A 24,523-nucleotide genomic window follows, 5' to 3' on the forward strand; every position below is an offset into this window, starting at 1 on the left:
TTCTGTATACAGGCAATTCTCTCGGGGTTGATCTTGGACACTGACTTGTCTTGGATACCTCCTTGTCGTTCTCCTCTACGTTGAATTAATTTGGGAGCACCACCGCTAAGGAGGCCATTCGTACTTGGCCCAGTTCTCAAACAGGGATTACTTATTCAGATTTCTACCCATTCACTGATTCTCCCTATTCACGACCGCTGGCAGGGTCGTTATAGTCTGGCTTACAAGTAACAAACTGCATGCTCTTAAAAGGAACCTTTCCTATTGTTCTTCCTCCGAGGCTGCATAATGGGCCCATGCAATTAACTCCCGGCCACTTGGTGAAACAAGTGCTCCTCCGGCTCCTTATTCTCCAGGCTGCCTGATGCCACTGGCAGTCACGCACCACCTCCTACAATGTCCCACTGTTCACGATGATTGCATTTTCCTTTCCTAATGTCTCTCGAGGTTGATAGACCCTCTACACACTCCTTGATGAGTCCGACACCTTTGGTGCGACTCCCGTGTGTCCCTTATTGCTGGAGTGTCTTCCCTCAGTGGTGTGAGTCGCTTGTACATCCCCAGATTTAGCCTGCGTAGTCTTCCCGCTTCAGGATTACTTATTTATCGAGTATCGTAATGGAAATGGAATTGCTAGACTGTTATATATATATATATATATATATATATATATATATATATATATATATATATATATATATATATATATATATATATATATATATATATATATATATATATATATGTCGTACCTAGTAGCCAGAACGCACTTCTCTGCCTACTATGCAAGGCCCGATTTGCCTAATAAGCCAAGTTTTCCTGAATTAATATATTTTCTCAAATTTTTTTCTTATGAAATGATAAAGCTACCCATTTCATTATGTATGAGGTCAATTTTTTTTTATTGGAGTTAAAATTAACGTAGATATATGACCAAACCTAACCAACCCTACCTAACCTATCTTTATAGGTTAGGTTAGGTTAGGTTGCCAAAAAAGTTAGGTTAGGTTAGGTTAGGTAGGTTAGGTTGTCGAAAAAATATTAATTCATGAAAACTTGGCTTATTAGGCAAATCGGGCCGTGCATAGATATATATATATATATATATATATATATATATATATATATATATATATATATATATATATATATATATATATATATATATATATATATATATATATAATCTTGTTGAATATGATCGAAAAGGAAAGATTAATAAGTCTAACATGAATCTTCTCAATATTTCTTACTTTTTTCTTCACTGTCAACGTTAATTGAAAAATTAGCTCTACAAAAATATTTTTTTTACATTTTTATTTGGTCTGACGCCTAACAGCGTTTCGTAAGGGCTTCTTACATTCTCAAAGACTTCTTTACACATAACAAATATATCATGCTTATATGCGTTTCGGGTGAGGTGATATTATACAAATGTTTTGGGTGAGGTGGGTATAAATTGGGTATGAAAACATAAGAATGAAAATAACTACAGAAGGCCTATTAGCCCATACTTTCTCTTGCTGCTTCTATGTTGGTTCGGGGTCTTGATATGGGCAGAATATAGTTATGCGTTAATTGGCTTTTGTTAATTTAATGTTTATTGTTAATATTAGGTGTTAATTTTTTGATGTGTAGTGCTTCGCTGATGTCGAGTCTCCTGCTATCGCTGTATTTATCAATGATTTCTGTGTTGCTTGTTAAGATTTCTCTGGTGATGGTCTGGTTGTGGGAAGAGATTATGTGTTCCTTGATGGCGCCCTGTTGTTTATGCATTGTTAATCGCCTGGAAAGAGACGTTGTTGTCTTGCCTATATACTGAGTTCTTTGGGGCTTACTGTCCCCAAGTGGGCATGTGAAGGCATAGACGACGTTGGTTTCCTTCAAATCGTTCTGTTTGGTGTCTGGGGAATTTTTCATGAGTAGGTTGGCCGTTTTTTTTGTGTTTGTAGTAAATTGTCAACTGCATTTTCTGATTTTCATCAGAAAATCAGAAGATTTCACCAGAAAAACAGAAAATACATCAGAAAATCAGAAAATTTCATCAGAAAATAAAAAAATACAATTGACAATTTACTACAAAAACAAACAAACTGCCAACCTACTCATGAAAAACTCCCCAGACTTCATTATCTGTTGTACTCTACTGTTGTTTTTCTCCTGATGTGACTGTGCAGCAATTTAGGTTGAGTCTTTGCCTTTCTTGTGATGTCGTGATGTCTTGTGATTTTGGTCTTCATTTGGTCTTTGAACAATTTCGGTCTTAAAATGGTCTCTGAATTTATTTTAGTCTTAAACTAGACTCTGAAGAAATTCGGTCTTAAACTGTTCTCTGACTAATTTCGGTCATCAACCGAGCTCTGAAGAAATTCGGTCTTAAACGGGTGAAACAGCAGTAAAGAAACAGCAGAGAACCGTGGATGTAAAACTAAAAGTCACTGCTAATAGGTTTATTTTCAAAAATATACTTCAATGAACATATTCTCTGAAAAAGTTTTTTTTTTTTAAATTCGGCCTTAAACTCTTAAATAAAGTTTTATGATTATATGAACTCTGAAATAATTTTGGTCTTAAACGAGTGTGACACAGTGAGGAATACGCCCTGACAAAACTGGTCTTAAATGGGTGAGGCACAGCAGTCATTTTTTTGACCTGAATTACTTCCATAAGAACTCTGTAAGACTGCAGCTGGTGGATGTGGTTTTCCTGGTGGTCGTGGTGCTTCTGATGGGGGTGGTTCTTCTAAGGAGGTGCAGTTCTCTTGGTGGGTGTGGTTCTCCAAGCTTAGGTTCTCTTAGTGGGAATGGGTCTCCTGATTGGGATGCGGTTCTCCAGGTGATTGAAGGTTCTCCTAGTGGGGTGCGGTTCTCCTGGTGTGGGATAGTTCTACTGATGGGGTGCAGTTCTCCTGCTGTGGGATGGTTCCCCGCTGGGGTGCGGTTCTCCAAGGGATTGAAGGTTCTCCTAGTGGGGTGCGGTTCTCCTGGTGCGGGATAGTTCTACTGATGGGGTGCAGTTCTCCTGCTGTGGGATGGTTCCCCACTGGGGTGCGGTTCTCCAGGGGATTGAAGGTTCTCCTAGTGGGGTGCGGTTCTCCTGGCGTAGGATGGTTCTCCTGGTGGGGTGCGGTTCTCTTGGAGGGGTGCGGTTCTCCTGGCGTGGGGTAGTTCTCCTGGAGGGGTGCGGTTCTCCTGGCGTGGGGTAGTTCTCCTGGAGGGGTGCGGTTCTCCTGGAGGGGTGCGGTTCTCCTGGAGGGGTGCGGTTCTCCTGGAGGTGTGCGATTCTCCTGGCGTGGGGTGGTTCTCCTGGAGGGGGTGCGATTCTCCTGGAGAGGGTGCGGTTCTCCTGGCATGCGGTGGTTCTCCTAGAGAGGTGCGGTTCTCCTAGAGGGGTGCGGTTCTCCTGGAGGGGTGCGGTTCTCCTGGAGGGGGTGCGGTTCTCCTGGAGGGGGTGCGGTTCTCCTGGAGGGGTGCGGTTCTCCTGGCGTGGGGTGGTTCTCCTGGATGGGGTGCGGTTCTCCTGGAGGGGTGCGGTTCTCCTGGCGTCGGGTGGTTCTCCTGGCGGGGTGCGGTTCTCCTGGAGGGGTGCGGTTCTCCTGGAGGGGTGCGGTTCTCCTGGAGGGGTGCGGTTCTCCTGGAGGGGTGCGGTTCTCCTGGAGGGGTGCGGTTCTCCTGGCTTGGAGTGGTTCTCCTGGCGTGGAGTGGTTCTCTTGGAGAGGTGCGGTTCTCCTGGCTTGGAGTGGTTCTCCTGGAGAGGTGCGGTTCTCCTGGCGTGGAGTGGTTCTCCTGGAGAGGTGCGGTTCTCCTGGCGTGGGGTGGTTCTCCTGGAGAGGTGCGGTTCTCCTGGCGTGGGGTGGTTCTCCTGGAGAGGTGCGGTTCTCCTGGCGTGGGGTGGTTCTCCTGGAGAGGTGCGGTTCTCCTGGCGTGGGGTGGTTCTCCTGGAGAGGTGCGGTTCTCCTGGCGTGGAGTGGTTCTCCTGGCGTGGGGTGGTTCTCCTGGAGAGGTGCGGTTCTCCTGGCGTGGGGTGGTTCTCCTGGAGAGGTGCGGTTCTCCTGGCGTGGAGTGGTTCTCCTGGCGTGGGGTGGTTCTCCTGGAGAGGTGCGGTTCTCCTGGCGTGGGGTGGTTCTCCTGGAGAGGTGCGGTTCTCCTGGCGTGGAGTGGTTCTCCTAGAGGGGTGCGGTTCTCCTGGCGTGGAGTGGTTCTCCTGGAGAGGTGCGGTTCTCCTGGAGAGGTGCGGTTCTCCTGGCGTGGAGTGGTTCTCCTGGCGTGGAGTGGTTCTCCTAGAGGGGTGCGGTTCTCCTGGCGTGGAGTGGTTCTCCTGGAGAGGTGCGGTTCTCCTGGAGAGGTGCGGTTCTCCTGGAGAGGTGCGGTTCACCCAGCAAGTGGACCACGCAAGCTCCACTAACAAGGTATTCTGTGGTGGCCCGGGGAGCTTCCTCTGGGCTCGGGGTATATCAGTGACAAGTTGTGTACCGCTTCGCTCTTTTGTTCAGCCTCATTTGCCTCTATTTGTCCCCCAGTTCAAACTGGCTATTTTATAAAGTAGTTCGTACGCTGTGCTTTGTTGAGGCTGGCAGCACTGTGCTTTGTTGAGGCTCGCAGCACTGTGCTTTGTTGAGGCTCGCAGCACTGTGCTTTGTTGAGGCTCGCAGCACTGTGCTTTGTTGAGGCTCGCAGCACTGTGCTTTGTTGAGGCTCGCAGCACTGTGCTTTGTTGAGGCTCGCAGCACTGTGCTTTGTTGAGGCTCGCAGCACTGTTCTTTGTTGAGGCTCGCAGCACTGTGCTTTGTTGAGGTTGTCAGTACTGTGCTTTGTTGAGGCTGTCAACACTGTGCTTTGTTGAGGTTGTCAGTACTGTGCTTTGTTGAGGCTCGCAGCACTGTGCTTTGTTGAGGCTGTCAACACTGTGCTTTGTTGAGGTTGTCAGTACTGTGCTTTGTTGAGGCTGTCAACACTGTGCTTTGTTGAGGCTGTCAACACTGTGCTTTGTTGAGGCTCGCAGCACTGTGCTTTGTTGAGGCTCGCAGCACTGTGCTTTGTTGAGGCTCGCAGCACTGTGCTTTGTTGAGGTTGTCAGTACTGTGCTTTGTTGAGGGTGTCAACACTGTGCTTTGTTAAGGCTGTTAGCACTGTGCTTTGTTGAGGCTGTCAACACTGTGCTTTGTTGAGGCTCGCAGCACTGTGCTTTGTTGAGGCTCGCAGCACTGTGCTTTGTTGAGGCTCGCAGCACTGTGCTTTGTTGAGGGTGTCAACACTGTGCTTTGTTGAGGCTCGCAGTACTGTGCTTTGTTGAGGATGTCAACACTGTGCTTTGTTGAGGCTCGCAGTACTGTGCTTTGTTGAGGGTGTCAACACTGTGCTTTGTTGAGGCTCGCAGCACTGTACTTTGTTGAGGGTGTCAACACTGTGCTTTGTTGAGGGTGTCAACACTGTGCTTTGTTGAGGGTGTCAACACTGTGCTTTGTTGAGGCTCGCAGTACTGTGCTTTGTTGAGGGTGTCAGCACTGTGCTTTGTTGAGGGTGTCAACACTGTGCTTTGTTGAGGCTGTCAACACTGTGCTTTGTTGAGGCTCGCAGCACTGTGCTTTGTTGAGGCTCGCAGCACTGTGCTTTGTTGAGGCTCGCAGCACTGTGCTTTGTTGAGGCTCGCAGCACTGTGCTTTGTTGAGGCTCGCAGCACTGTGCTTTGTTGAGGGTGTCAACACTGTGCTTTGTTGAGGCTCGCAGTACTGTGCTTTGTTGAGGGTGTCAACACTGTGCTTTGTTGAGGCTCGCAGTACTGTGCTTTGTTGAGGGTGTCAACACTGTGCTTTGTTGAGGCTCGCAGTACTGTGCTTTGTTGAGGGTGTCAACACTGTGCTTTGTTGAGGGTGTCAACACTGTGCTTTGTTGAGGCTCGCAGCACTGTGCTTTGTTGAGGGTGTCAACACTGTGCTTTGTTGAGGGTGTCAACACTGTGCTTTGTTGAGGCTCGCAGTACTGTGCTTTGTTGAGGGTGTCAACACTGTGCTTTGTTGAGGCTCGCAGTACTGTGCTTTGTTGAGGGTGTCAACACTGTGCTTTGTTGAGGGTGTCAGCACTGTGCTTTGTTGAGGGTGTCAACACTGTGCTTTGTTGAGGGTGTCAACACTGTGCTTTGTTGAGGGTGTCAACACTGCTTTGTTGAGGGTGTCAACACTGTGCTTTGTTGAGGCTCGCCGCACTGTGCTTTGTTGAGGGTGTCAACACTGTGCTTTGTTGAGGCTGTCAACACTGTGCTTTGTTGAGGGTGTCAACACTGTGCTTTGTTGAGGCTGTCAACACTGTGCTTTGTTGAGGCTGTCAACACTGTGCTTTGTTGAGGCTGTCAACACTGTGCTTTGTTGAGGGTGTCAACACTGTGGTTTGTTGAGGCTGTCAACACTGTGCTTTGTTGAGGTTGTCAACACTGTGCTTTGTTGAGGGTGTCAACACTGTGCTTTGTTGAGGCTCGCAGCACTGTGCTTTGTTGAGGTTGTCAACACTGTGCTTTGTTGAGGGTGTCAGCACTGTTCTTTGTTGAGGGTGTCAACACTGTGCTTTGTTGAGGGTGTCAACACTGTGCTTTGTTGAGGGTGTCAACACTGCTTTGTTGAGGGTGTCAACACTGTGCTTTGTTGAGGCTCGCAGCACTGTGCTTTGTTGAGGCTCGCAGTACTGTGCTTTGTTGAGGCTCGCAGTACTGTGCTTTGTTGAGGGTGTCAACACTGTGCTTTGTTGAGGGTGTCAGCACTGTGCTTTGTTGAGGGTGTCAACACTGTGCTTTGTTGAGGGTGTCAACACTGTGCTTTGTTGAGGGTGTCAACACTGCTTTGTTGAGGGTGTCAACACTGTGCTTTGTTGAGGCTCGCAGCACTGTGCTTTGTTGAGGCTCGCAGCACTGTGCTTTGTTGAGGCTGTCAACACTGTGCTTTGTTGAGGTTGTCAACACTGTGCTTTGTTGAGGTTGTCAACACTGTGCTTTGTTGAGGGTGTCAGCACTGTGCTTTGTTGAGGCTGTCAACACTGTGCTTTGTTGAGGGTGTCAACACTGTGCTTTGTTGAGGCTGTCAACACTGTGCTTTGTTGAGGCTGTCAACACTGTGCTTTGTTGAGGCTCGCAGCACTGTGCTTTGTTGAGGCTCGCAGCACTGTGCTTTGTTGAGGCTCGCAGCACTGTGCTTTGTTGAGGCTCGCAGCACTGTGCTTTGTTGAGGCTCGCAGCACTGTGCTTTGTTGAGGCTCGCAGCACTGTGCTTTGTTGAGGCTGTCAACATTGGCTATTGCGTTGCAATATTTAATGAAAACACATTTTTATTCCGCTATTTCATTTTTCGCGGCGTTTTTCATATATTTTTTCATCCGTGTGGTGTCCCGCTGTCGTGGGTTGTCTCAACACGTGACCAGTGGAGCCGCTGTGTGAGCCGCTGGTGTTGTCAACATGTGCGGCCATCTGCTGTGTTGTCCAGGATAACTGGCAGGGGGTGGAACTAGGGAAGGCTCTCCAGGGATATGGCAACGCCTTCTGTGGTAATTCTGGGAATTACGGTCCTCTGGCTGAATACTAAAAATTCCCCCAAACCGTGTCATCCATTTCATCACCCGCCATCCACCACACCTGGACGAGCACAACCCGCTCGTGTGTGGGTGGGTGTGACTCATCATCCACGAGCAGCGTGGACGCCACCCTGGGGTCGCGTCATCCGTGTTCATCATCCAGCACCCCTTGTCCAAGCCTCGGGGTCATCCTCTGTGGTCATCCACACCAGGTGGAGGGCGTCTGGGTGAACGTCACCTTCAATACAGCAGCTACGGTCCTGAGTGTAGATGGATGCATGTATGACTGAGGAGACCGGTCTATCGTGAGTAACCTTGATCATGTATTATGCTGTCAATCTGTATACTGACGTGACCTCAGAAGCCGGCTCGCTGCCCCAATACCACCTAACTTAGGTGAGATGGAGCTCGGCCGTGTGAGGTGCACCTGATGACATCAGTTATCAGTGTATGTGGCGGGCAAGACTGGGGATGTGAGTGTGTATAATTACACCATGGGAACACATATATGTGCAGGATGCTGCAAGACTGTTGTGTGTAAAGCTGCAGGTTTACTGTAGACCGCCAGTGTGGAGATTTTCCATATATGTTGTTTATTGATCAGACGGGTCTATAAATGTATACCATTCAGGGTGAAGAATGCGTATCATCACTCCAGAGGAGGACCAGTAATCCGGCACGCCATGGTAACAAGCGGTGATCTGAGCGATGCTCTGTCTGTAATTATTGTGTTTGATTCTGATCACCACTAGAGTTGTGAGGGATTTATCGTGAGGGGCCTCGTAGCCTGGTGGATAGCGCGCAGGACTCGTAATTCTGTGGCGCGGGTTCGATTCCCGCACGAGGCAGAAACAAATGGGCAAAGTTTCTCTCACCCTGAATGCCCCTGTTACCTAGCAGTAAATAGGTACCTGGGAGTTAGTCAGCTGTCACGGGCTGCTTCCTGGGGGTGGAGGCCTGGTCGAGGAACGGGCCGCGGGGACACTAAAAAGCCCCGAAATCATCTCAAGATAACTCAAGATAACTCAAGATAACTCAAGGGGTAATTAGCATGAGTTAATACATATCGTGCTAGGTATCATATCCATGTGTGTGTCTCATTGTAGGCGGACCTGTATCTGGCACACCAAGGAAAGGAGGTGATCTGTGTGTTACTCTGTCTGTAATTACTGTGTCCTGAAGTGCTGTAATGTGTACATGTGGGAGTGTACATTAACAGTACTATGTTGTGTGGGGAGTCAGTATGTGGGATTACTGACATAATGTGTTGGGAAGTCATTAACATATGAGTATGTTAATGACACCTGTCTTGTGTGTGATTTACGCAGTGAATTAATATATGTATATGTATATATATTGCTGCCCTGTGTACTGTGTATGCTTAGTGGGATCTTTAACAAGTTATTAGGGATGTAGTAAGTTAATTACGGGGTAATTAACTTCCACAAGGGGAATCACATGATTTTGACGAGAGGTGTCGAGAGGGTGACAGTGTGTTTGGTTAATGAAATTCGCTACGAACTAATTAATTGTCCGAGGGGCAATTAATCGCTTACTGTTGCTAATTAGGGGCAATTAACGCCAGCTATCTAAAGGGCAACAGCCTGACTGAGTTAGCGTATTTTCATTGTTGAAATAATTTTCTGTCCGTGGGACAGTTAATTACTTACTCTAGCTAATTAGGGTAATTATAATCCATCAAAGTGATTCCGCACAGTTTCCACATGGCAGAGTACAACAAGGGTATTGTTGGGCAGTGATAACTTTATATACATTGATATTGTTGCTGAGTGTGGAGACATTACTGAGTGTGACGATCACATTTATTAACGTACTGCAGGATGGTGCAAGTATTGGGCAGTGATGTACAGGTGTACTCACTGAGAGACGTGTCCTGTGTGTCCTGTGTTTTGCTGGTCTGCGAGACAAGGTCTGGGTGTAGCTCTTGTTGGGGCTCTTGAAGGATTCAGTGAGAGTTAATGAGGGTCATTAACGTCACCCAAGGGGGTTGTACATTGCTTGATGACGGAACTGTCGTGTTGAGTTTACTGTAATACGTTGGGGGCAATTATCTGTCTGTGGGACAGCTAATTGATCGTTACCCGTCTGTAGGACGGCTAACTAGTGGCTCAAGTTAATTAGGGAAATTAATGTCAGGGTTTTGACTGACTGTCGGAAGGAAGAAATCTAATTGAACTAGCATAATTCGTTGGATTAATTATACCTGTCTGTGGAACAGTTAATTAGGCACTAAAGTTAATTATGGGTAATTAACACCTCTACCGTGAATTCTCAGTGTTTGATGAGACCTGCTTAGACAGTGTGAAGTGTAACGTATTCGAGTAGAGTTAATTATCTGTCTGTAGGGAAGGTAATTGATTGCTCAAAGTTATTTAGGGAAATTAACCCTCATTAAAGTAAATTTGACATAGGCTGGTGAGGAACTGTCCAGAGGGTGACAGTAGTGTGTTAATGTAACTCGTTGGGTTTAATTAGCTGTCCGTTTGACAGTAATTAATAATTACTCACTGAATGCTTGATGGGTCAAGTGTGGTGTAATTAAGGGGGAGCGAGTTAGTGTGTGTTGATCGTTGCCTGTCTGAGAGACACGATTGTGTTTAACATAAATTAACTGTTGCTGACTGCTGTTGACAGTCAATTACCGTAATTAATCATTGTGGATCAATTAGTGTAATTTGTTATATTATTGTTTTGTTTTGTTTTGTTGTCTTTAAGAGACAAGTGTCAGAGGGTCACGGGAGCCTTGTCTTATATCCTGTCTTGTTATTGTTTACATTGTAACTGTATTGTAGAGTGCTGCAAGAGTTTCCTTATTGCAATTAGTGTCCTCAGTGAACACTCAGAGTTGTTCAGTTTGTTCATTTATTCAGCCCGAGGCGTCAACAGAATGAAGCCAGTTGGTATACTTGAGAGCGGCATGTGCCAGGAGTCAGGGCTGCACTCAGGCTGTTCAACAGCTGTCTGTTAATGTGTCACTGGAGGACATAAATGTAACGTAAAGTCGTGGTTTAAGAATTAGTTCTTTATTGAATAAATTTTTAATGTTACAGAAGAACGGTCGTTATGTCAATACTTCCCATAATATAGCAACACATATTTATTTTGCATAGTATTAAATTCATGTGAAATTTTATTGAAGGTCTGATTCTGGGATTCAAAACCTGATTCAAAGCGCCACACATCAAACTAAAAATTTGGTGTGAGAATCCGTGAGCTGCCATTAATAGTGCTGTCACTCAAGGGGGTCAACGTCAGAGTGGAGAGGGATTTCAACCTAGTTGAAGGTCCGGCGGTTGTTCCCGTCCTTCTGTGGTCTCTTGTTTAAGGTAAAATCTGCTTATGTAGTCCTGTCTGCTTGAGGTCCACCTCCTTGGGAGAGGTAAACATAGAAATATCTCACATGGTGTTTCATTGTTGTGTTGTGGTGTTCCATCACTGTGTTGTGGTGTTCCATCACTGTGTTGTGGTGTTCCATCACTGTGTTGTGGTGTTCCATCACCGTGTTGTGGTGTTCCATCACTGTGTTGTGGTGTTTCCATCACTGTGTTGTGGTGTTCCATCACTGTGTTGTGGTGTTCCATCACTGTGTTGTGGTGTTCTGTTGCTGTGTTGTGGTGTTCCACACTGTGTTGTGGTGTTCCACACTGTGTTGTGGTGTTCCATCACCGTGTTGTGGTGTTCCATCACTGTGTTGTGGTGTTCCATCACTGTGTTGTGGTGTTCCATCACTGTGTTGTGGTGTTCCATCACTGTGTTGTGGTGTTCCATCACTGTGTTGTGGTGTTCCATCACTGTGTTGTGGTGTTCCATCACCGTGTTGTGGTGTTCCATCACTGTGTTGTGGTGTTCCATCACTGTGTTGTGGTGTTCCATCACTGTGTTGTGGTGTTCTGTTGCTGTGTTGTGGTGTTCCACACTGTGTTGTGGTGTTCCACACTGTGTTGTGGTGTTCCATCACTGTGTTGTGGTGTTCCATCACTGTGTTGTGGTGTTCCACACTGTGTTGTGGTGTTCCATCACTGTGTTGTGGTGTTCCATCACTGAGTTGTGGTGTTCCATCACTGTGTTGTGGTGTTCCATCACTGTGTTGTGGTGTTCCATCACTGTGTTGTGGTGTTCTGTTGCTGTGTTGTGGTGTTCCACACTGTGTTGTGGTGTTCCACACTGTGTTGTGGTGTTCCATCACTGTGTTGTGGTGTTCCATCACTGTGTTGTGGTGTTCCACACTGTGTTGTGGTGTTCCATCACTGTGTTGTGGTGTTCCATCACTGTGTTGTGGTGTTCCATCACTGTGTTGTGGTGTTCCATCACTGTGTTGTGGTGTTTCATCACTGTGTTGTGGTGTTCCATCACTGTGTTGTGGTGTTCCACACTGTGTTGTGGTGTTCCATCACTGTGTTGTGGTGTTCCATCACTGTGTTGTGGTGTTCTATCACTGTGTTGTGGTGTTCCATCACTGAGTTGTGGTGTTCCATCACTGTGTTGTGGTGTTCCATCACTGTGTTGTGGTGTTCCACACTGTGTTGTGGTGTTCCATCACTGTGTTGTGGTGTTCCATCACTTTGTTGTGGTGCTCCATCACTGTGTTGTGGTGTTCCATCACTGTGTTGTGGTGTTCTGTTGCTGTGTTGTGGTGTTCCACAGTGTGTTGTGGTGGTCCGTCACTGTGTTGTGGTGTTCCATCACTGTGTTGTGGTGTTCCATCACTGTGTTGTGGTGTTCCATCACTGTGTTGTGGTGTTCCATCACTGTGTTGTGGTGTTCCATCACTGTGTTGTGGTGTTCCATCACTGTGTTGTGGTGTTCCATCACTGTGTTGTGGTGTTCCATCACTGTGTTGTGGTGTTCCATCACTGTGTTGTGGTGTTCCATCACTGTGTTGTGGTGTTCCATCACTGTGTTGTGGTGTTCCATCACTGTGTTGTGGTGTTCCTCACTGTGTTGTGGTGTTCCATCACTGTGGTTGTGGTGTTCCAGCACTGTGTTGTGGTGTTCCATCACTGTGTTGTGGTGTTCCATCACTGTGTTGTGGTGTTCCATCACTGTGTTGTAGTGTTCCACACTGTGTTGTGGTGTTCCATCACTGTGTTGTGGTGTTCCATCACTGTGTTGTGGTGTTCCATCACTGTGTTGTGGTGTTCTGTTGCTGTGTTGTGGTGTTCCATCACTGTGTTGTGGTGTTCCACACTGTGTTGTGGGTGTTCCATCACTGTGTTGTGGTGTTCCGTCACTGTGTTGTGGTGTTCCATCACTGTGTTGTGGTGTTCCATCACTGAGTTGTGTGTTCCATCACTGTGTTGTGGTGTTCCATCACTGCGTTGTGGTGTTCATCACTATGTTGTGGTGTTCCATCACTGTGTTGTGGTGTTCTAGTGCCTGTGTTGTGGTGTTCCACACTGTGTTGTGGTGTTCCATCACTGTGTTGTGGTGTTCCATCACTGTGTTGTGGTGTTCCATCACTGTGTTGTGGTGTTCCATCACCTGTGTTGTGGTGTTCCATCACTGTGTTGTGGTGTTCCATCACTGTGTTGTGGTGTTCCATCACTGTGTTGTGGTGTTCCACACTGTGTTGTGGTGTTCCATCACTGTGTTGTGGTGTTCCATCACTGTGTTGTGGTGTTCCATCACTGTGTTGTAGTGTTCCACACTGTGTTGTGGTGTTCCATCACTGTGTTGTGGTGTTCCATCACTGTGTTGTGGTGTTCCATCACTGTGTTGTGGTGTTCCATCACTGTGTTGTGGTGTTCCATCATCTGTGTTGTGGTGTTCCATCACTGTGTTGTGGTGTTCCATCACTGTGTTGTGGTGTTCCATCACTGTGTTGTGGTGTTCCATCACTGTGTTGTGGTGTTCCATCACTGATGTTGTGGTGTTCCATCACTGTGTTGTGGTGTTCCATCACTGTGTTGTGGTGTTCATCACTATGTTGTGGTGTTCCATCACTGTTTTGTGGTGTTCTGTTGCTGTGTTGTGGTGTTCCACACTGTGTTGTGGTGTTCCATCACTGTGTTGTGGTGTTCCATCACTGTGTTTTGGTGTTCCATCACTGTGTTGTGGTGTTCCATCACTGTGTTGTGGTGTTCCATCACTGTGTTGTGGTGTTCCATCACTGTGTTGTGGTGTTCCATCACTGTGTTGTGGTGTTCCATCACTGTGTTGTGGTGTTCCATCACTGTGTTGTGGTGTTCCATCACTGTGTTGTGGTGTTCCATCACTGTGTTGTGGTGTTCTGTTGCTGTGTTGTGGTGTTCCACACTGTGTTGTGGTGTTCCACACTGTGTTGTGGTGTTCCATCACTGTGTTGTGGTGTTCCATCACTGTGTTGTGGTGTTCCATCACTGTGTTGTGGTGTTCCATCACTGTGTTGTGGTGTTCCATCACTGTGTTGTGGTGTTCCATCACTGTGTTGTGGTGTTCCATCACTGTGTTGTGGTGTTTCCATCACTGTGTTGTGGTGTTCCATCACTGTGTTGTGGTGTTCCACACTGTGTTGTGGTGTTCCATCACTGTGTTGTGGTGTTCCATCACTGTGTTGTGGTGTTCCATCACTGTGTTGTGGTGTTCCATCACTGTGTTGTGGTGTTCCATCACTGTGTTGTGGTGTTCCATCACTGTGTTGTGGTGTTCCATCACTGTGTTGTGGTGTTCCATCACTGTGTTGTGGTGTTCCATCACTGTGTTGTGGTGTTCCATCACTGTGTTGTGGTGTTCCATCACTGTGTTGTGGTGTTCTGTTGCTGTGTTGTGGTGTTCCACACGTGTGTTGTGGTGTTCCATCACTGTGTTGTGGTGTTCCATCACTGTGTTGTGGTGTTCCATCACTGTGTTGTGGTGTTCCATCACTGTGTTGTGGTGTTCCATCACTGTGTTGTGGTGTTCCATCACTGTGTTGTGGTGTTCCATCACTGTGTTGTGGTGTTCCATCACTGTGTTGTGGTGTTCCATCACTGTGTTGTGGTGTTCCATCACTGTGTTGTGGTGTTCCATCACTGTGTTGTGGTGTTCCATCACTGTGTTGTGGTGTTCCATCACTGTGTTGTGGTGTTCCATCACTGTGTTGTGGTGTTCTGTTGCTGTGTTGTGGTGTTCCAACACTGTGTTGTGGTGTTCTGTTGCTGTGTTGTGGTGTTCCACAGTGTGTTGTGGTGGTCCATCACTGTGTTGTGGTGTTCCATCACTGTGTTGTGGTGTTCCATCACTGTGTTGTGGTGTTCCACACTGTGTTGTGGTGTTCCATCACTGTGTTGTGGTGTTCCATCACTGTGTTGTGGTGTTCCATCACTGTGTTGTGGTGTTCCACACTGTGTTGTGGTGTTCCATCACTGTGTTGTGGTGTTCCATCACTGTGTTGTGGTGTTCCACACTGTGTTGTGGTGTTCCATCACTGTGTTGTGGTGTTCCATCACTGTGTTGTGGTGTTCCATCACTGTGTTGTGGTGTTCCATCACTGTGTTGTGGTGTTCCATCACTGTGTTGTGGTGTTCCATCACTGTGTTGTGGTGTTCCATCACTGTGTTGTGGTGTTCCACACTGTGTTGTGGTGTTCCATCACTGTGTTGTGGTGTTCCATCACTGTGTTGTGGTGTTCCATCACTGTGTTGTAGTGTTCCACACTGTGTTGTGGTGTTCCATCACTGTGTTGTGGTGTTCCATCACTGTGTTGTGGTGTTCCATCACTGTGTTGTGGTGTTCTGTTGCTGTGTTGTGGTGTTCCATCACTGTGTTGTGGTGTTCCACACTGTGTTGTGGTGTTCCATCACTGTGTTGTGGTGTTCCATCACTGTGTTGTGGTGTTCCACACTGTGTTGTGGTGTTCCATCACTGTGTTGTGGTGTTCCATCACTGTGTTGTGGTGTTCCATCACTGTGTTGTGGTGTTCCATCACTGTGTTGTGGTGTTCCATCACTGTGTTGTGGTGTTCCATCACTGTGTTGTGGTGTTCCATCACTGTGTTCTGGTGTTCCATCACTGTGCTGTGGTGTTCCATCACTGTGTTGTGGTGTTCCATCACTGTGTTGTGGTGTTCCATCACTGTGTTGTGGTGTTCCATCACTGTGTTGTGGTGTTCCATCACTGTGTTGTGGTGTTCCATCACTGTGTTGTGGTGTTCCATCACTGTGTTGTGGTGTTCCATCACTGTGTTGTGGTGTTCCATCACTGTGTTGTGGTGTTCCATCACTGTGTTGTGGTGTTCATCACTGTGTTGTGGTGTTCCATCACTGTGTTGTGGTGTTCCATCACTGTGTTGTGGTGTTCTGTTGCTGTGTTGTGGTGTTCCACACTGTGTTGGGGTGTTCTGTTGCTGTGTTGTGGTGTTCCACAGTGTGTTGTGGTGGTCCATCACTGTGTTGTGGTGTTCCACAGTGTGTTGTGGTGGTCCATCACTGTGTTGTGGTGTTCCATCACTGTGTTGTGGTGTTCCGCACTGTGTTGTGGTGTTCCATCACTGTGTTGTGGTGTTCCATCACTGTGTTGTGGTGTTCCACAGTGTGTTGTGGTGGTCCATCACTGTGTTGTGGTGTTCCATCACTGTGTTGTGGTGTTCCGCACTGTGTTGTGGTGTTCCATCACTGTGTTGTGGTGTTCCATCACTGTGTTGTGGTGTTCCATCACTGTGTTGTGGTGTTCTGTTGCTGTGTTGTGGTGTTCCATCACTGTGTTGTGGTGTTCCAAACTGTGTTGTGGTGTTCCATCACTGTGTTGTGGTGTTCCATCACTGTGTTGTGGTGTTCCATCACTGTGTTGTGGTGTTCCACACTGGGTTGTGGTGTTCCATCACTGTGTTGTGGTGTTCCATCACTGTGTTGTGGTGTTCCACACTGTGTTGTGGTGTTCCATCACTGTGTTGTGGTGTTCCATCACTGTGTTGTGGTGTCCCATCACTGTGTTGTGGTGTTCCATCACCGTGTTGTGGTGTTCCATCACTGTGTTGTGGTGTTCCATCACTGTGTTGTGGTGTTCCATCACTGTGTTGTGGTGTTCCACACTGTGTTGTGGTGTTCCATCACTGTGTTGTGGTGTTCCATCACTGTGTTGTGGTGTTCCATCACTGTGTTGTGGTGTTCCATCACTGTGTTGTGGTGTTCCATCACTGTGTTGTGGTGTTCTGTTGCTGTGTTGTGGTGTTCCATCTTTGTGTTGTGGTGTTCCACACTGTGTTGTGGTGTTCCATCACTGTGTTGTGGTGTTCCATCACTGTGTTGTGGTGTTCCATCACTTTGTTGTGGTGTTCCATCACTGAGTTGTGGTGTTCCATCACTGTGTTGTGGTGTTCCATCACTGCGTTGTGGTGTTCATCACTATGTTGTGGTGTTCCATCACTGTTTTGTGGTGTTCTGTTGCTGTGTTGTGGTGTTCCACACTGTGTTGTGGTGTTCCATCATTGTGTTGTGGTGTTCCATCACTGTGTTTTGGTGTTCCATCACTGTTGTGGGAACCGACCTGTGAGATTTATATTTATTTAATTTATATGAATTTATATTTACGTTAATTTATATACTTCGATAGCAATTTGTATAATGATAAGTGGACTGTATTTCTGCAATAATCTCATAATCTCACAAATCGATCCTCTACACATTAGGGGGGGTTTATATTACACATATGCAGCCAATCAAATTACAGTAATAGCTACATACATTGATGAGGTTCCTTCTCTTATAGTACAGCAGGTTAGTCCACCAGGTATAACTAGAGTGTAGACACCAAATTATCCTCTTTGAGGTAGCTTCTATCACCCAGTAACTGGTGCACATAATCTTGCATCCTCGTCTTGACCTGTCAAAAGTGCGCTAGCTGTGAAGCCAGAATCCTATATATGACAAGCTATATCAGAGAAAACACTGTACAGTACATGGAACATTAAGACCTGGCTTAATTACCTTTAGTTTGAGGCGATTTCGCGTTCTAACCGGCTAACCCTATATCCTGACATTAATGGCCATAAATGAATGATAAACGGGTTTCGGATAGACACTTAACTTGTATTTGTAGACAACGTGTTGACAATGGTACACCTTTGGGTTCCATAACACTACGTCCAAGTAAATTTAACAGGAGCCGAATTTGCTCCCGTGTGAGCCTCTGGTCTCAATAAACAACAATGGCTGCCCTCCTTCCTCCCTGACGCCTGGCCTACTTTGTCCAGATTTCAGAAAGTGATAGAAGGGTCACATTTACTCTACTTTAATATTGATAATTAAGTTAATTTATATAAGATGTTTTTATGATGGTAAAGTCCAAAGACTAATGTATTTAAGAACAATTCCCAGCAGAATAGCTGGTGAATTATAATAGTATGTGGTGATGATATCCCGTTTTCTATAGACGGTAATTCCACTACAAGTTACGTTTTCTATGGGTAACTTGTTGGTAACACAGCTCTTATCTGTCTGTATGATATTATTATTAAATGGTGTCGGATTTTCCGACATAATTCCCCAGGGGCTGCTCACGGGTCGAAGTCCTCTTTAGAACAGACGAACACCGATACTCCTCCTTCGGATTATTAGATTAATTTGATGTTAGTAGTTAGTAATCACACATTTGTGCGTCTGTTCGTACAGGACGGATGTCCCGTACTAGAGTTGCAGGGGTTAGAAGTCTAATGCGATTTCATTTCCCTGTCAACTCTTGAAAGGCTAATATTCAAGCCTTATTACTTATTATTTAACCCAGAAGACTGAATGTGATCAAGTACTACAGTCAAGTATGATTCAGGGACTGCAGTGAGATCAGTGACATTAGATATAACTTGAAGTTTCTTCAGGTAACTGGTCACTGATATATAAACACTGAGGCCCATGGAATACATCTTGATTAAATAATAAATGTATCAAATCAGTCATCAGATTTATTGGGGTTTAATTTAGTTAATTGATTCAGAGGATTGAATAGCTCATCATTAAAGTAAAGTATGGTTCTGAGACTGCAGTGGGTTCAGTGACATTGGTCGCAGTGACTTGTAGCTGTTTTAGGCTACTGTTCACTGATTTGCCACTGAAGCCTCATGAACTCATCTCCAGCTTTATATGATGATACTAACATCAACCTCTGTTGGTATAGTCAGCTGTAATCTCCTTAGTATAATGCTACTGGAGAAATATAATCAGCTGACGAATTTAGGTTTCTACTGGTATTGTTTATCTGCAGGCATAGGTCTCCTCAGGCTTGATACTGGGCCTGAGAGTAATTTACCTCCTGCAGAGTTTAACATGGTTATGCCCTGATATTTAGTTGGGCTACCAATGAATTGATGGCAATAGTCTGTCCCCACAAGGACAGCCATTTGGCATTTGATTTGCTCAAATTTACCTGCAGCTGCTTGATAATAGCTTTCCAGGTCAGCATAATCAACTGTTGATTGTTGTGACAAATCTTCACATTTCTTGATCTGTCTTGTTAAGTGGCCTTTAAGACCTGCAAGGGTTCTTTTCATTCTCCCTGCATTATCCATACTGGCTCGTTGGTGAAGCCTTGTGGGGCTTGTTCTTGGGCTGCTCATAATACTGAACAAGCTCTGATGGTAGCCTAGGGTAAATTCTGAACTCACTAGGCAATAATCCTACCTCTACTAGAGGTTAGCACTTAAAATTAATACACATTATATATATATACAATCATCCACACTAATGATTTGAGTGATAAACCAGTGTCATGGAAGTACCTTTAGGTTAGCTCTTCTATATCACCCTAGGATGGTAGAGACACTAATTAATCACTCAAAGGTGTAATGATCATAAGTAAATTATTATATGCACAACTCAACTCGAGTTGATAAAAATTACACCCAAAATAGGGTCTGGACCATTCATTAATGGTGTTAGGTTGATCAATATAGTACAACTGACTATGGTAATAATGGGACTAGGATGAACGATAATAGTTCAACTAGTCAATGGTTAATATCCTACCCTGTTGTGGGTTGGCAATTAGTAAATATTATACTGTGATCACTAGTGCAATATATATTAAATAATTCTCTATCTTGGAGAAATAATATACACAATTATTGATAATAGCCTCTTAATTAGCCTCTATGAAACTTCTAATATTATCTAGAAGTATTAAATATTATTAGTGACCTCGCGAAATAAAGTCCACAAAATTCGTAGATAATCTCTCGCGAAATGTAACACCACGAAATCCGTGAACAATCTCGCGAAGACACAGTCACTAATTTGGCTGGTTTCTATATTAGCGCTGTCATTTCACGAAATAACACGCCACCAAATATCTGTGGGTGTGCATGAAACCGCTGACGAAGGCTGAACTGGGCTGAGGGAGGCTCCTGAGCTCCCTCGAGGCTACGCTGCCGTCTATGACTGGCTGGCTTTGTTTAAATAACACTGCACTAGTATATTTAATGAATTCACTGGTTAACTGGTTCATCCGGTACTAAGATGACCAAATGTGGGTTCAAAGGATCAAATAATCCGTCATCCGGTTCGAAGGACCAAATAATGTGGGAACCGACCTGTGAGATTTATATTTATTTAATTTATATGAATTTATATTTACGTTAATTTATATACTTCGATAGCAATTTGTATAATGATAAGTGGACTGTATTTCTGCAATAATCTCATAATCTCACAAATCGATCCTCTACACATTAGGGGGGGTTTATATTACACATATGCAGCCAATCAAATTACAGTAATAGCTACATACATTGATGAGGTTCCTTCTCTTATAGTACAGCAGGTTAGTCCACCAGGTATAACTAGAGTGTAGACACCAAATTATCCTCTTTGAGGTAGCTTCTATCACCCAGTAACTGGTGCACATAATCTTGCATCCTCGTCTTGACCTGTCAAAAGTGCGCTAGCTGTGAAGCCAGAATCCTATATATGACAAGCTATATCAGAGAAAACACTGTACAGTACATGGAACATTAAGACCTGGCTTAATTACCTTTAGTTTGAGGCGATTTCGCGTTCTAACCGGCTAACCCTATATCCTGACATTAATGGCCATAAATGAATGATAAACGGGTTTCGGATAGACACTTAACTTGTATTTGTAGACAACGTGTTGACAATGGTACACCTTTGGGTTCCATAACACTACGTCCAAGTAAATTTAACAGGAGCCGAATTTGCTCCCGTGTGAGCCTCTGGTCTCAATAAACAACAATGGCTGCCCTCCTTCCTCCCTGACGCCTGGCCTACTTTGTCCAGATTTCAGAAAGTGATAGAAGGGTCACATTTACTCTACTTTAATATTGATAATTAAGTTAATTTATATAAGATGTTTTTATGATGGTAAAGTCCAAAGACTAATGTATTTAAGAACAATTCCCAGCAGAATAGCTGGTGAATTATAATAGTATGTGGTGATGATATCCCGTTTTCTATAGACGGTAATTCCACTACAAGTTACGTTTTCTATGGGTAACTTGTTGGTAACACAGCTCTTATCTGTCTGTATGATATTATTATTAAATGGTGTCGGATTTTCCGACAACTGTGTTGTGGTGTTCCATCACTGTGTTGTGGTGTTCCATCACTGTGTTGTGGTGTTCCATCACTGTGTTGTGGTGTTCCATCACTGTGTTGTGGTGTTCCATCACTGTGTTGTGGTGTTCCATCACTGTGTTGTGGTGTTCATCACTGTGTTGTGGTGTTCCATCACTGTGTTGTGGTATTCCATCACTGTGTTGTGGTGTTCTGTTGCTGTGTTGTGGTGTTCCACACTGTGTTGTGGTGTTCTGTTGCTGTGTTGTGGTGTTCCACACTGTGTTGTGGTGTTCCATCACTGTGTTGTGGTGTTCCATCACTGTGTTGTGGTGTTCCATCACTGTGTTGTGGTGTTCCATCACTGTGTTGTGGTGTTCAATCACTGTGTTGTGGTGTTCCATCACTGTGTTGTGGTGTTCCACACTGTGTTGTGGTGTTCTGTTGCTGTGTTGTGGTGTTCCACACTGTGTTGTGGTGTTCCATCACTGTGTTGTGGTGTTCCATCACTGTGTTGTGGTGTTCCATCACTGTGTTGTGGTGTTCCACACTGTGTTGTGGTGTTCCATCACTGTGTTGTGGTGTTCCATCACTGTGTTGTGGTGTTCCATCACTGTGTTGTGGTGTTCCATCACTGTGTTGTGGTGTTCCATCACTGTGTTGTGGTGTTCCACACTGTGTTGTGGTGTTCCACACTGTGTTGTGGTGTTCCATCACTGTGTTGTGGTGTTTCATCACTGTGTTGTGGTGTTCCATCACTGTGTTGTGGTGTTCCACACTGTGTTGTGGTGTTCCATCACTGTGTTGTGGTGTTCCATCACTGTGTTGTGGTGTTCCATCACTGTGTTGTGGTGTTCCATCACTGTGTTGTGGTATTCCATCACTGTGTTGTGGTGTTCTGTTGCTGTGTTGTGGTGTTCCACACTGTGTTGTGGTGTTCCATCACTGTGTTGTGGTGTTCCACACTGTGTTGTGGTGTTCCATCACTGTGTTGTGGTGTTCCACACTGTGTTGTGGTGTTTCATCACTGTGTTGTGGTGTTCCATCACTGTGTTGTGGTGTTCCATCACTGTGTTGTGGTGTTCCATCACTGTGTTGTGGTGTTCCATCACTGTGTTGTGGTGGTCCATCACTGTGTTGTGGTGTTCCACACTGTGTTGTGGTGTTCTGTTGCTGTGTTGTGGTGTTCCACACTGTGTTGTGGTGTTCCATCACTGTGTTGTGGTGTTCCATCACTGTGTTGTGGTGTTCCATCACTGTGTTGTGGTGTTCCATCACTGTGTTGTGGTGTTCTGTTGCTGTGTTGTGGTGTTCCACACTGTGTTGTGGTGTTCCATCACTGTGTTGTGGTGTTCCATCACTGTGTTGTGGTGTTCCATCACTGTGTTGTGGTGTTCCATCACTGTGTTGTGGTGTTCCACACTGTGTTGTGGTGTTCCATCACTGTGTTGTGGTGTTCCACACTGTGTTGTGGTGTTCTGTTGCTGTGTTGTGGTGTTCCATCACTGTGTTGTGGAGTTCTGTTGCTGTGTTGTGGTGTTCCACACTGTGTTGTGGTGTTCCATCACTGTGTTGTGGTGTTCCATCACTGTGTTGTGGTGTTCTGTTGCTGTGTTGTGGTGTTCCATCACTGTGTTGTGGTGTTCTGTTGCTGTGTTGTGGTGTTCCACACTGTGTTGTGGTGTTCCATCACTGTGTTGTGGTGTTCCACCACTGTGTTGTGGTGTTCCATCACTGTGTTGTGGTGTTCCATCACTGTGTTGTGGTGTTCCATCACTGTGTTGTGGTGTTCCATCACTGTGTTGTGGTGTTCCATCACTGTGTTGTGGTGTTCCATCACTGTGTTGTGGTGGTCCATCACTGTGTTGTGGTGTTCCATCACTGTGTTGTGGTGTTCCATCACTGTGTTGTGGTGTTCCATCACTGTGTTGTGGTGTTCCATCACTGTGTTGTGGTGTTCCATCACTGTGTTGTGGTGTTCCATCACTGTGTTGTGGTGTTCCATCACTGTGTTGTGGTGTTCCATCACTGTGTTGTGGTGTTCCATCACTGTGTTGTGGTGTTCTGTTGCTGTGTTGTGGTGTTCCATCACTGTGTTGTGGTGGTCCATCACTGTGTTGTGGTGTTCCATCATTGTGTTATGGTGTCCCATCACTGTGTTATGGTGTCCTATCACTGTATTGTGGTGTTTCATCACCACCACCACCACAACTACCACCACCACCAGTACTCTGGCTGTGGGTGCTGTAGAAGGGCAGATCTTCGTACATTACCACTAGTAATGTTGTGCTAGTTATCGGATTTACATATAAAGTTGGTGGAGGTGGTGAGGTCTCTTACGACGTTTCGTCTCCCTATACAGGGATGTCTCCCTGTATCAAATATACCTTGACGTCAAAGTACAGACAGACGAGGACAAGAACGACGCCCAGTACTCAGAAGAGATGCTGACACTGAAATTAGAAGCTTACATTATTAAGACTAAACTTCTGAGCCTTGAAGCATCCAGAACTTCAACAGTCCTTCAAGAAGACATTCACAGGAAACATGGAACTTTTAGCAAAATGAATACAAAGATCTCTACCGCTGTGACGACCTGAATCTCACAGGTAAGGCAGACTCCTCAGAGTGGCATCACTCCAGGTGTTCTGGACCCGCAGCCAAGGGTTGTGGCTGACACACAGGCTCCAAAATAGCTTCCAGGGGCCTGGAAATAGACGAGGAACACTGAGGCGAGACACACATTACCCGCCGGGGTCTGCTGGAGAGTCCGCCAGGAGGAACTCCACACCTTGAGCAATGTTACTGGGGGGCATCACCAGCGCCTCCAGGAGCACGGCGCCTCCAGGAGCATAGCGCCTCCAGAAGCATAGCGCCTTCAGGAGCACAGCGCCTCCAGGAGCATAGCGCCTCCAGGAGCATAGCGCCTCCAGGAGCATAGCGCCACCAGGAGCACAGCGGCTCCAGGAGCATGGCGCCTCCAGGAGCACGGCGCCTCCAGGAGCACGGCGCCTCCAGGAGCACGGCGCCTCCAGGAGCACGGCGCCTCCAGGAGCAGGCGCCTCCAGGAGCACGGCGCCTCCAGGAGCAGGCGCCTCCAGGAGCACGGCGCCTCCAGGAGCACGGCGCCTCCAGGAGCAGGCGCCTCCAGGAGCACGGCGCCTCCAGGAGCATGGCGCCTCCAGGAGCACGGCGCCTCCAGGAGCACGGCGCCTCCAGGAGCACGGCGCCTCCAGGAGCACGGCGCCTCCAGGAGCAGGCGCCTCCAGGAGCACGGCGCCTCCAGGAGCATGGCGCCTCCAGGAGCACGGCGCCTCCAGGAGCACGGCGCCTCCAGGAGCAGGCGCCTCCAGGAGCATAGCGCCTCCAGGAGCACGGGGCCTCCAGGAGCATGACGCCTCCAGGAGCACGGCGCCTCCAGGAGCATACCGCCTCGAGGAGCATAGCGCTCCTGGAGGCTGCTCATAGAAAGGGTAGAGTGACGAAACATAA

At 46.3% G+C, this 24,523-nt stretch overlaps 1 protein-coding gene across 1 annotated transcript; it reads right to left on the minus strand.

Annotated features, from left to right (window-relative positions):
• Positions 1-2,964: 2,964 nt before the first annotated feature.
• On the minus strand, positions 2,965-23,970 carry LOC123757106 (proteoglycan 4-like). The gene is made up of 2 exons (XM_069324047.1): positions 23,780-23,970; positions 2,965-4,336 (listed from the first exon to the last, which is right to left on the minus strand). The coding sequence occupies exons 1-2, from the start codon at positions 23,968-23,970 to the stop codon at positions 2,965-2,967; spliced, it is 1,563 nt and encodes a 520-aa protein (XP_069180148.1).
• Between the last annotated feature and the right edge of the window lie 553 nt (positions 23,971-24,523).

Source organism: Procambarus clarkii, chromosome 13 (genome assembly GCF_040958095.1).
Source record: "Procambarus clarkii isolate CNS0578487 chromosome 13, FALCON_Pclarkii_2.0, whole genome shotgun sequence".
NCBI classification, from domain to species: domain Eukaryota; kingdom Metazoa; phylum Arthropoda; class Malacostraca; order Decapoda; family Cambaridae; genus Procambarus; species Procambarus clarkii.